Here is a 12681-nt window from a genome sequence, read left to right on the forward strand (position 1 = left end):
GCAAATTACGGATCAAGAGATGGTCCACTGATGTGAACCTTTAATTTGGATGGACCCCATCTTTAAATAGATGGAGTCCATTCAAATCAAAGGCCCTCATGTAATGGACCATCCACTGATCCGCAATTTGTGGACCAGAGGATCTGCTTTCTCATCGGTAGGGATCTTCTGGTTCGCAAATTACAGATCAAGAGATAGTCCATTGATGTGGACCTTTGATTTAGATGAACCCCATCTTTAAATATAATAGATCATCCCTTGATCCACAATTTGTGGACCAAAGAGCTACTGATCATCCAGTCTGGTCCAACGCGTTGCTAACCAAAATGCCGGATCAGTGAGACTCTGGCCATTCTATTAAAAGGAGTAGTTTGATATCATCTTAAAGAATCATGGAAGATCTACACAATACCAAATTGCATGCAAATACTGATGCAAGTTAATCTTTTATCTTTGATTCAGCAGTAAAAACGGGGGGAAAAAAACAAAAACAAAAACAGCAGCAGAATTAGAGTTGGAGACTTAGGAAGAAGGCACAGTGTTGCGTCAGGCGCCGCGCCCCACAGTCTTCACTTTGGCGAATCTTTCCCTCTGTTTGCAGCATTAAATGGACTGAACTTTAACTGAATCCTTACCTCCTTCACCATCCCCCCCCCCTCTCTGTTTTGGTCTTTTTGACCGCTCTTTCGCAGTCCAAAATCATATATGGCAGGGTTCATCTATTGCCACTGTTTTAATTGCCTCTTCTCTTTCCTTCTTTGCTCCCTTTGTTTTCCTCTCCAATAAACAAAAGTATCCATGCATGCAATGCATTCTTACTTTACACAATTACACTTCTCCGAAGAACGCTGTTTCACGTTCCATACACTACAGTGTTCTACTGGACATGCCGAAGCCATCATAATTGCCATTATTTGAACTCATTCCTTTGGCTGAGAGAAACGTCGACCTATCCACTGCAGACTGCAGTAGTGCAGTCCATTTATTTATAAAGATTTAAATAAGTAATCAATAAAATTAATTATCTCATCAATCTACTGCCTAACTTAAAAGTTCGGCAGGAACACCAGAAACTTTCCTTCTATTAAAGTTCCACTCCTTTTGGTCTCCTCTGTTTTTCGCCTTCCGACAGCCTCTTCATCTCTCTCCCTCGCTCATGAAGGCCAGCGGATTTCTCTGCCGGTCACAGGCCTCGACGGCGGTTTGCGTCCCAGGCGATCCCCGGTTGATGATACTACCGCGTGGGTATTCCCGCCTTGTCGACTCTCGGAGACTCAGCTCTGGCAGCCGGGGTCGGGCAGTCACCCTCCCGATGGTTACAAAGAAGCAAAGATCCGACTCACGACTACGGCCCACAGCCACCGCCGTCGCCGCCGCTGCCACAACCAATGGCCAAGTCTTCCAAGTGAGTAGCCAAAAAATTTAAAGTTTTGCTTGTAATATTCGGATAAAAGCTTCTCACCTGTTTCAACTGTTCAATCAACTTGCACCATAAAGGTGGTGGTCATGAGAGTTTCAATCCATTGCCAAGGATGCGCAGGAAAAGTGAGGAAACATCTCTCTAAAATGGAAGGTAATGCCAAAGGGCTTGTCTCCATTGCCATGTCGATGCATATCTGATCATTAAATCGCAGAATTTAGTCTTTTTAAGAAACTGAAAAAAAAAAAATCTGACAAATGAGAAATCTGTAGGTGTGACATCCTTCAGCATAGATCTGGAATCCAAGAGGGTAACAGTGATGGGGCATGTGTCCCCTGTGGGGGTCCTGGAGAGCATATCAAAGGTGAAAAAGGCCGAGTTCTGGCCATGCTCATGAATTCAACTCCACATGGTCTTTCAGCATCAATCTCAAAAGTGCAAGAACTTTTGAGCATCATAAGACAGATCATGCTTTTTCTTCTGCGTGTCAACATCTCCTTTATGTTCTAATATTACAAGTATTTTTATTGCGACTAGTCTTTAGCTACGAGCTTCTAATCCTCTCATTGCCTGTATATTACTGATCTGAACCTGTTTTAATCCCTTCCTTTGTTTGGTCTTTTATGTGCTGTGAGATTAATTTGTGCTTAAAGCTATAAAGTTGGAAGGGCCACTGTCTTGTTGGAGGACCACTTTGCTAACCGATCCATATCAAATAAGGTCTGATAATCATAGTGGTTAAGTTATTAAGAATCTCATAAAACAGAGGAAAGCCGATAAGTTATGATCATAACATAATTGATAATACCAGTGCAAGTGATCAATAACTAATATTCTAACTTAAAAGTTATGATATGGGTATTGCCTTATTCGATGGTCGCTTAAAATAATGTCTCCCTCGAAGTTTAAGTTAGAAAAACAGAATTGCGAAAAGAGATGCAAGGTAGATGATGGAATGAAATTGTATAATTCATCTAAGTAGCCTTTAAACTCGAACAGTTTGTTTCATCCGCGACCTCCAGCTTTCCTAGCAGGAGGAGGAGCTAACTCTTCATCATCAGATTGGACATCACCATATTGCCAAATGTTCAGTCTTTCCTTTTTTGCTTTCGCTTGGAATTCTTCCAAGGCATCGAGTGTTGTCTTTCGTTCCCTGGTGTCCCATTTCTTCTTTCTTTCTAACTTAGCAAGCCCTTCCTGCATTGATTTAGTTTAAGAAATCAGAATTCCAAAAGAAGTAAAGCTAAAATATGCAAAAATCCATCACAACTTCACCAATTATGTACAAAATTCTTGTAGTCTATACAGGCATCCACCAATGGATAATAATTTCATGTTTACAATAGGACTTGAGGGCAAATGAAGAAGACTGTAGGTGTGCCTGGTTTGTGGAAGCTTTTCCCTTCCTTTTTTTATTTTGTGGTTTTAGTTTTCAGAAAATAAGAACTTGAAATTGAAAAGACAAATGGCATTTGCCACCAATGCTGAGCTTCTTCATATAATCAAAGTAACAGACTTAATGAAACTGGCAGACTTAAGCAACTTTAGCTAAAGAGAAAAGACTTAGAGTAATTCAAAAATAAAGATGTGCTATAACAACCTGAAGCATGGCAGCATTTATGCTGAGTTCCCCTTCAGTGAGTGTCACCATCAAGACAATTCCGCTTCCGGGTCCTTTTGACTTTCCTCCAGAAGTATCTTGTTCTTCTATCATAGCACTGAACTCTTTTGAATTGTTCAAAGTCAACTCACTCAAATACTCTGCAGCTTCTTGACCAAAATCATCTTCCAAATTAGGTACTTTTATGTATGCAAGACTACAAAGCTGTGCTAAGCTAGGAGCTGCTGATACTGAGGGATCAAGCGGTCGTAAGTGGCTGTATGGAAGAAATTCTCGGTTTCCATAATCAATATAGAAAACTTCAAATTTGTCATTGGGTGATTCCACAGCTCCACGTGGTCCACTTACAATCTAGATATGTGCCAAACAATTGGAATAAATGAATATTCTTGAGTATATAAGAGATTGAGAGCTGAAATATGACATTCAAACAGGCCCAGATGCATTCTTCCAAAATAAAATGTAGAGATGTGCATTTAGTTCAAATCAAACTGTATCAAACCAAATTAGACAAATCAAATTGAACCAAAGTTTTAGTTCAGTTCAGTTTCGTTTTTTCAATTTGAACCAAATTATGGGCGCCTCCCCTAATAAAAGGCTTAATTTTGAAGCACCAGTATGATAGGCCATAGAGGACATTTATTTATACAATAGAGCTAAAGGATACTCAGGGAGTATGCACCAAGGAGAAACCGATTAACACTAGATGGTATATGTTTTCTTAATGTTTTTTTTCCCATTTAAACTCAGAGGTAAGTGTCAGCCTGCAAACTACAAGGTATTCAAGAACCTACACTACACTCTAGACAGTAATGACAAGAGGAAAGGATAAACCTCTCTAATCAGTTATTTGCAGATAAAATGAGTCCCCAAACCCGAGAGGGAAGGCTAGACGCATAATTACACTGTAGCTGTCTAACTCTACCTTGCATAAATGAATGCTGGATTGGGTATGAGATAAGCAGCCTCCACTAGAACCAAAAGATACAGGAACCTATAAACAAATTCTTTGAGGAACTACAATCCACTTGAACCATTGTCTCTCTCTCTCTCACACACACACACAAAAATCCATTCTCAATATCTCTTGTATCTTAAGTATCAGATTGCAAGAAAGGATCAGTTACACACAATGTTTGTTGTCAACTTTATATTGGGTATCATGAATTTTTCTAGCAGATTTCCCATTAGAAAATTAATTTGGAGAGAAAGTTACTTGGACAATTCCCCACAAAGTTTTAGTGATGGTTTTGTTTTTCTCATTGATTAATGCAATCTAAGCTGATTGATGAACACTCTATTTTGAACTGAAGTTATCCTATTCCAGTGGTCACCTTGACTCCATTTTGACCTATATAAAAAAAATTGATGAACTAGGTAACACCGAACCTTGGACGACCGGCCCAGCCCCACGGAAGTTTTCCACCGGCCATCAGGGTAAATTGGAAAGCACTCATGGCGGGCGGCCCAGAAGCCCAGCATCTCGTGGTTGCGAGCCCCATTTGGAGGAAAAATCCCTACAAATGCGTCGTAGCTGGGAATCGAACCGCGGATACTTAGATGACAACTTGACCTATATAGATTGCATATTTGGTGAATTGCTAATGTAATTCAATGAACCAACTTTAGCAACAGTGATAAATGTAGTTCGAAAAAGGAAAAAATAAAAAATAAAGGTTGCATCCCTTTAAAATAGATCCTCACTTAGAAACGGACTAAAAAGCCACATAGCAATGGGTCCAGATAGAGGCAAGTGGAATTTAAACCGTACCATGGCTCTGTTCCAAGAATTATCCATGCTGAACTGAGCTAGGACTATGTCACCCTTTGCAGGATTAAAAGAACCAATTACTGGAGCTTCCTTAATGTTTAGTGCAACAAGTTGCTGCTGAATGGCAGTCACCTTCTGATCACCAACTGTTTGGACATAGAATTTTCCACCTCCAAGGACTTCAGTAACTACCACCTAAGGTTATCAATAATAATGAGCATTATATTTAATAAATCAATAAAGAATATCAAATTACTTTAGTGTGGAACACCTTCAGCACTTCTTTATGTTTTGCTTCAGCAGAGCGGCCACTGAAAACTTCTTGTCCTTCAACATATGTCTCCCAAATCTGCAAAGAAAAGAAAGCATATATCAGTCCTCCAGGAAGAAGGATCAACAATTGAATAGTTAAAAGATCAATAAATTAAACTACCTTCAGCTTCTGGCGCTTTGCAGACTCCTCAGCCTGAGCCAAGAGGTGAGCATCTGGTATCTTGTCCGAACTAAATGAAGTTTGAAGTCTTGCTAAACCAGATTCCAAAAGGGTAATAGCCATATTGGTCCTAGAGTACCACAGAGAGCCTAAAAACGTTCCCGTCCTATCAACTGTTTCAACCTCAATCTATCCAGCATCACAATCACATTAATTGATATTAATGGAAATGTTTACATTCAAACAAAACTAAATCAACCATAGTTACCTCAACATCACGCTGCAATATTTTCCTTCTCATTAAAGCAATAGCATCCTCAGAAAAAGGCTCCTCTCGACCAGGACAGCGAACACCAGAAAATGAGAAGGCAATAGTGCATGTTTCCCTAGGAATCAATAACTTAAAGCGATGACCACTGAGGACATACTCAACGACAGCAGTGTGCCTTTTAGTCCTTTGCAGAAAAGGCAAAAAATCTCTAGTTTTTTTTGCAGATGCCTGTAAGGATAACATTTTTCAACTACAATGTGATGGCAAAGTTATACACACAAATGGACAAGATGTGGTTAAACTACTGACTGTAGTCAAATCAGTTATGTGCATCACTGGAGAGTCTTTGGAAGAATGAATCCCTTTCCTTGAATTAACTGCACGTGATTCAGCGGCCAGCAAGGCATCATAATAATTTGACCTTTCTTCAAAGTCTCGATGTCTGACAACAGTGGCAAAACCACGAGAAACAACCATCTCGGCAACATTCATTCCGACTTGATTAGTTGAGGGAGAAGTGGTATCATCAGCTTCACTCTTCACAAGCAAGACTGACCCAAAATCCATTACTCTAGAATCAGCTGAATTAGACATTGCTGCATTGGTTCCATCAGCTGAACCTACCTTCCTAGAGTATTCCATCGACACATTTACCTGACAAGACAAGACTTATGAGATAATTACCATTATAACTTTAATCATATGCATCAATCAAAAATTTCATACTTGATTGCCAATGAGACGAGTACGCAAGAATTCCTTGGCTTCACGGGCATAGGGTGCCGGTTTCTCTTCTCTTCTTGGATTCCCCATCTTAGGTGCTCTTTCTAAGTTCACATGTAGACAGCATATGTCAAGCATAACATCATGCAGCCACAATTAAAGAATTTCAAAACTAGAATTCAAATATAGTAGTAGAGGGAGGAAAGGAAATCAATTCAACTATACCTAGAAGAAACACATACTTTTCCAGTGAAATTTTGGTCATGAATTGCCTTTGAATTTGAAGCCGGAGGCACATAGTTAGTCCAGATTCTTAGCCGTTCCTTCTTTGCTTGCAACTCAGCAGCCTTTAGTTTATGTTTTGCTTCATTCTCCATCATGTTTGCACTCCATTCCACATGCTTAGCAAAGCCCTATGGAGAAGGAACACCCATTTTAATACATAAATCTGTCTCAAAAAAAAAAAAAATCAAAAGAATAGATATCCTGGAACATCCTATTATACGTGCAGATGTACAACTGCATATTCAACGGAACATCCTATTCTAAGTGTAAATGCACAACCGCATATTCATCGAACTCATGCTCAGATCAGCTACCTCAACAAAAGTGACATCCAAGGGCATAGATGGAAACAAGATGAATAAAGAAAATCTTATCAGGGTATCTTTTCTGTGAACCTTAGATAATTTACTTCAGAATTAAATGTCCACAACCTTTTTTAACTTTAAAACAGCTAGAAAAATATCCACAATGCTTGAATGATGATGTTGATCTAATGGGAGAATTGCATTGTGTGGTGCTGTTATGAAGCAATAAAATAAAAGCCCATATTAATATGATGAAAGTCAAAGGCAAAAACCTAAAAGCAAGTTTGATGCAACATTCCAGGATATCACTATGCCATTGTAGCTGAGAGGTGGAGATTACACATTGTACAAACTGTAATTCATTCAAATCCTATCATATGGTAGAGTAGGTTAGTGAATAAATTTATCAGGCTAATGGAATTTCTGCTTTGGGGAAGCATTTTATTTTTGCAAGGGGAGTTTTCCCTCTCCTGTGGAGCCCTTCCCTCTTTCTTGGCTAACCTACTTAATTGGCAATACTCCCTTTTACAATACTTGCAGCAGAATACACCTAATAACCTGAAAGGATTTATTAGGAAATGGAAATACCTGTACGAATATTCAATATGTAAATTCTTTAGAATATAGGCATGGTAATAGTGTTTTGTTGCATCTACTTATCACAAGCTGAGAAACATTACCTGTATTTGTTATTTATCAACAGAGTGCTCACTTTCTTCTTATCTTCTTTACATTCGTTCACAACTTTTCGATCCAAAATATTGACTAATAGAATTTGATTTCACTAATTTCCATTTTACGTTATCTTCAGTCAAATAAAACATTTAGGTCACATCTAGTGTTTGTTAAATACTTCCTGCAAATATAACCATTGAAACTCATATAGCCTTAATGCCATAATCTAAATTCATATCCGACGATTCATAGCTAGATAGGGAATCAGATTCCTCAAGAATCATTCAAATTTTCATTCACAATATAATTACAAAAGAAAAACTAAACCTCATATTCAGATGTTGTTTAAGCCCTGATAAGAAGCAATTCAATGTTTTCTATACAACTATGTAAGCATACACACATTCTGGACAAGCTCCAAGGCAAGATCTCTTGCAGTATCACCATCTGGATAATAAACTGAGCCAATTAGATTGCTGAATTTATCTACACCTTCAAGTACAATTCTCACCTGCATAGTTTGAAGGTTTAGGTTAAAAACTAAACCAAATACGGAACTTCATATTCTGAGATAGAAAGGAAAATACATCTCTGTTTAAGACATGAGTTTCAGTAAAATGCTTTGCTTCTCGAACCTGCTCAACAATTCCATGCATAGGTTTGCCCTTGTTTGCCGCGAGCAATCCCATTGCATCCAAATTACTAGGATCACCAATGGCTGAAGGTGGTAGATTTCTTACAGCTAACTCTGAAGCACCAGGTTCCTAAAAGATATATACATAAAATATGTCATTCTTCCAGCCTTTTATGTATCATGGTAATGTTCTATCCATTTTCTTTGCAATTATCAGGCTTCTACAATTAAAGACAACCAAATGCTAATGGTTTAAACTTTTGCAATTACCATGCATCAGGGATACTCATTCTTGCCCAATAGTTTCATGCCTTTGTTAACTTTGCAACTGTTTTGATCACAACATTCTATTGCACGTTGACCAAGCCTTGTTATGGAAGGTAATAATGTAATTGCTCAAATGGGAAAATGGATTGAAATCAAATCTTCACAATGAAAACTTCAAAGCATTCAATGGAGAAAAAGGAGCAAAAAACCATGAAATTACTGATAGAAAAAGGAGAAAGGGGAGTGGATTTGTATTTTAATAAGAAAAAAAATTAATACACATGCTTGATCTTGGGAAAAATCTAGCCAACAAAAAAAACACTACTAAAATCTCTTGGACAAATATACAGGCTTAGACTTAATCAAGCGATGGATCATACAAAGTCTATACAGGCTAGTTTCTGAAATTGGCACTTATTAGTCAATCAGCCAACTACATGATCATTCAACAGAACCCAACATAGTTCAAGAATTGATCAAACATTGAAAACTAGCAATTACATACTCATAACATTAATCACAAATTGTTTCAAATGGCTAATTTTGGCATTAAAATGGCCATTTCATCTTTCCTTTGGATATGACCCCAACTTGCCTCATAGATATCGTGTTTCGAATTGATCTTTGAACCAATTTGTCATTTCTTAAACATTTCTAAAACTATTAATATTTGTCTTGTTCAAATATAGCCTTATTGCAAAATTATTGAATCCTAACCTAGACTATAAAGAAATTTTAACTTGCCATAGATAGGAGGATACATCAAGAAGCCATTAACGACAATAAGCAGCACATATAATAAACAACATTCATCCTTTGTGTATTGAAAACAAAACATATAAAGCTGCTTAATCCAAATAACATAGAACTTCACCATGCACAGGAAAAAGATTTTCAGAAAATCAACAACATGCATTAGAAAAAGAGTGCTAACCTTTGTCCAACGTCCTACACCTTGTTGTTTGGCTTGCTCTTCTAAACTTTGTAGATCTGCCAGGTATGGACTTACTTCCCCTTTTTGTTGGCCCTGCTCCCTTACCTAATGGTGAATAAAATATCGATCAAATATCACCATTGAAATGTTTTTTTCCTTTTTTAATTTAATCAATGAATACCCAGAAATTATTCTTACTTTGGCCCATCCTTCAGAAACAACTGCAAATGCTACATTCTTATCTCCCATGAAAACAGTACCAAATTCTCTTCCAATTGAAGGAACAGTGTAATCCACTCTGAACATCACATCCTAAAGAATCAAGATTGTGAGAAGGCCTGACCTAAGACAAAGGTGTACAAACATTCAAACTCATGAATAAGCATAAGAACCTTCCCAATGCAATATTTTCTCAAAAATTCCCTGCTCTCCCATGCGAATGGTTCATCAACACCTCCTCGGCGTGCCTAATTAATACACAGCCACAAAATATTTCATCAAGTATAATTCATAGTGCACATGACAAATAACATTTTTCAAGCAAGATGATTTTTTACAGCATTAGCGAGAAAAAAGTTAAGAAATATATAAAGATCAGTCATGATATCAACACAGCCCACTCCATGAAATAAATTCCTAAACATGGCACTTTTTAATGCAAGTTTTCCGAGTGGCAACGATTGAAGGACAAAATTGTTGAAACTAAGATTTATGCAACTGCTAAATCCAAAGAGTATAAGAGCCAAGCAAATCATGGTTACCAGTCTAGGGGCAATCAGAGAAGACAAGGTGATGGTCTTTTCAGGAGGGATGTCTGCTTTTGCGCTTCCCATTATAACCAGACAGTCCCCAGAGGGAACAGCCTTGACTTTCCCTCTCAACCATCCTGTTGACAAAGCTGTCGACGCCATGCCGATAGATAAGGCCTAGAAGGAGTATAAGAAATGTCACGTTAAGGAAAGTGATCATCTAACCAAGATAACAAGTCACCAATTTATTGGTAAAATGCACGCCTTGTTCAGTGTTCAAATTTTTGCTGTAGGTCATTGCGAGGAGACATCAAAAATTTTTAGTTCTCGTTTAAAAAAAAAGGCAGATAAACAAACAGAAAAAACTGATAACAAAATTCAGAAATGTCAAGTGAGAAGAGAATGGTGCACGGTTTAAGCAACTGAGCAAATTGCTCTACCTCAAACAGATCCCTTGCTTGTTTATTCAACTACGGCATGATGAGAAAGTTATAAGCTTAGAAAACAAGCGAAAATAAAAATCTTTTATCATTAACACTTCGTAAGAGGCCGAAACATGCACAAAGATATGATCTTTTACAGATCTCGGAGACGTCAATGGCACAACAATCAATACGACAAAACAATTGTGTTAGATCACCATCACCATGTGACGAAAAGCAGATCCAAAAATCCAATAATCCGGTACCGAATCTGAGCATGACATCAAGCGTCAAAACGAATAATTCGCCATCAAAAATTGAAAGAAGCTTCCTTGTCTCAAAAAGAAGTTGAATCTAGCAATGGATCTGCGAAGGAAAGGCCTACCTTGGCCGATCGAAGCGGATAAGAAGAGCCCGATCGAAGCTGAGTCCCTCTGCAAAACGCTAGTTCACGTTTGCAAATTGCAACACCAACTTCGACGCGATGGCCAAGACTCACTGGGAACTCCGCCGCTATGATAGGAGTGAGGCGACGAGTTGCATAAATTTGGATAAATACCAGCTTCCATCTGAATTACATATTCATCCCTTGAATATAAGAAATGTCACTTTACCCGGAGTTTCAAAACTTCTTCCATTTTACAAGCGATAATTTGTAGAAATTATCTGTAGCGCTCAAACCTTTTGAAATCCACCTCACATTGTCTTACTTATATGGTTCGTTTGGATTGGTGGGAGTAGGTTTATATGGAAGTTTAAATCCGTATATTATATCGTATCAAAAAATTTAATATAAAAAACCCATAATATTTTATTGAATTTTGAGTATAATAAATTTTTGACATATCAAATTTTTAATAGGATATAAATTTTATATAGTTTATATTAAAATTTAAAGATTAGTACGGTATATAGGATATATCGATACTAAATCTTATATTGATATTAAAAAATTTAATAATACTATACCAAAATTTTTAATATATTGATAATACGGTAATTTACCAAAGGGCGTTACTTAGATATTGTACTTATCAAAAGGCGCATCGTAGGTTGATATTTACCAAAGGACGCAGTTTAACAAATTCAATTCTCAAATTACCCCTCTGGTTACCTGGCAACCATGTTTTTCAATTATCATTTTCCAAGCATCCAAGGCACAAATTGAATTGAAAAATAATTTATGGTTCGGATGCACGTCATCTCACCGTCTCTCTCTCTCCATCCTTTTGCGTGGTGTTATAAACACAAAAGAAATATGAACCCTGCGCTTACCATTACTGCTCGTGCTGGTTGGCAACATTGCAATAGACCAGTTAGGTTTTCAGGATATTGGCGTAAGAGTTTCAAGATTAGACCAAAGGACAATTACAGTTAAGAACGTCAGCAACTTCTTGCAAGAGGGAAATTAGTAGAATACATTTAAAGATTTAAACATGTATGTATAGATTTATTACTGTAAATTAGGGTAGTGATGGTAAATAAAAATTACAATATTGTAGCAAAGGGTGGTGGAAAAATGGTTGTTATGGTTTATTTTGGTTGTGTGGGGAATAAATACTCAACAACACCTGCAATATGATGTAATAGAATACTTAATCGATTTAAGTATTGTTATTTTCTATGGTTGATAGTTAAGTTTAACTAACCATTTTTTATTAAGGGTTAAGGGTTTAGTTAGTGATGATCCTAGTTTACAAGAAGTGTCTACTTTAGTAGGGGCCTGATATTGATGATATCAAGCCCACGTTGGGCCTGATATCATCGATATCAGACCCAACGTGATCTGTGGTTAAAAGTTAGATTTTACATCATATAGATCTTTTCCTCGCTCAACCCTTCCTAGTGGTTTCAATTGAGCAAAATTACAAATTAACGACATCACTTGATTATGTAGTTGCAAATTTACTAAATTAGTTTGGAATTTATTTATTAGGGACGATCATATAACTGAAGAAATTCTCTCTGAGATATGGAATACACTTGATACAAATTCTAGCATTGGACATGGAGCTAATGTAGGAGAAGTATCCAGAACAAATATTCTATCATCTTCGCAGTATAGTTTTGTGCCTAACACAAATAGACATAGAAGCAGTAATTTAACATTTGATCTAAATGAAGAAGCTAGTATTCAAGAAGATGAAGTTCTGAATCCTTGTACAACACTT

The 12681-nt window shown here is 37.3% G+C and overlaps 2 protein-coding genes across 2 annotated transcripts; one reads left to right on the plus strand and one right to left on the minus strand.

The window, feature by feature from the left end:
* The first annotated feature begins 1022 nt into the window (after positions 1-1022).
* LOC122031705 (protein SODIUM POTASSIUM ROOT DEFECTIVE 1-like) lies at positions 1023-2042 on the plus strand. Its single transcript, XM_042590797.1, has 3 exons — positions 1023-1405; positions 1498-1573; positions 1693-2042. Exons 1-3 carry the CDS (start codon positions 1157-1159, stop codon positions 1815-1817), a joined length of 450 nt encoding a protein of 149 aa, XP_042446731.1. The 5' UTR covers positions 1023-1156; the 3' UTR covers positions 1818-2042.
* A 162-nt stretch (positions 2043-2204) lies between these two features.
* Positions 2205-11053, minus strand: LOC122031707 (ribonuclease TUDOR 1-like). The gene is made up of 16 exons (XM_042590798.1): positions 10896-11053; positions 10101-10265; positions 9732-9806; positions 9538-9651; positions 9340-9444; positions 8092-8268; positions 7908-8015; positions 6478-6652; positions 6243-6385; positions 5826-6170; positions 5514-5744; positions 5246-5434; positions 5084-5161; positions 4813-5007; positions 3021-3392; positions 2205-2617 (listed from the first exon to the last, which is right to left on the minus strand). The coding sequence occupies exons 2-16, from the start codon at positions 10248-10250 to the stop codon at positions 2426-2428; spliced, it is 2649 nt and encodes an 882-aa protein (XP_042446732.1). The 5' UTR covers positions 10251-10265; positions 10896-11053; the 3' UTR covers positions 2205-2425.
* Between the last annotated feature and the right edge of the window lie 1628 nt (positions 11054-12681).

Source organism: Zingiber officinale, chromosome 11A (assembly GCF_018446385.1).
Source record: "Zingiber officinale cultivar Zhangliang chromosome 11A, Zo_v1.1, whole genome shotgun sequence".
NCBI classification, from domain to species: domain Eukaryota; kingdom Viridiplantae; phylum Streptophyta; class Magnoliopsida; order Zingiberales; family Zingiberaceae; genus Zingiber; species Zingiber officinale.

Coding starts and splice junctions, on each gene's coding strand:
- LOC122031705 (XM_042590797.1), top strand. CDS start 1,157: ATGAAGGCCAGCGGATTTCTCTGCCGGTCACAGGCCTCGACGGCGGTT. Junction 1,406..1,497: donor CCAATGGCCAAGTCTTCCAA/GTGAGTAGCCAA, acceptor TGCACCATAAAG/GTGGTGGTCATGAGAGTTTC. Junction 1,574..1,692: donor ACATCTCTCTAAAATGGAAG/GTAATGCCAAAG, acceptor AGAAATCTGTAG/GTGTGACATCCTTCAGCATA.
- LOC122031707 (XM_042590798.1), bottom strand. CDS start 10,250: ATGGCGTCGACAGCTTTGTCAACAGGATGGTTGAGAGGGAAAGTCAAG. Junction 5,435..5,513: donor TATTGCAGCGTGATGTTGAG/GTAACTATGGTT, acceptor GATGCTGGATAG/ATTGAGGTTGAAACAGTTGA. Junction 2,618..3,020: donor TAAATGCTGCCATGCTTCAG/GTTGTTATAGCA, acceptor AAATCAATGCAG/GAAGGGCTTGCTAAGTTAGA.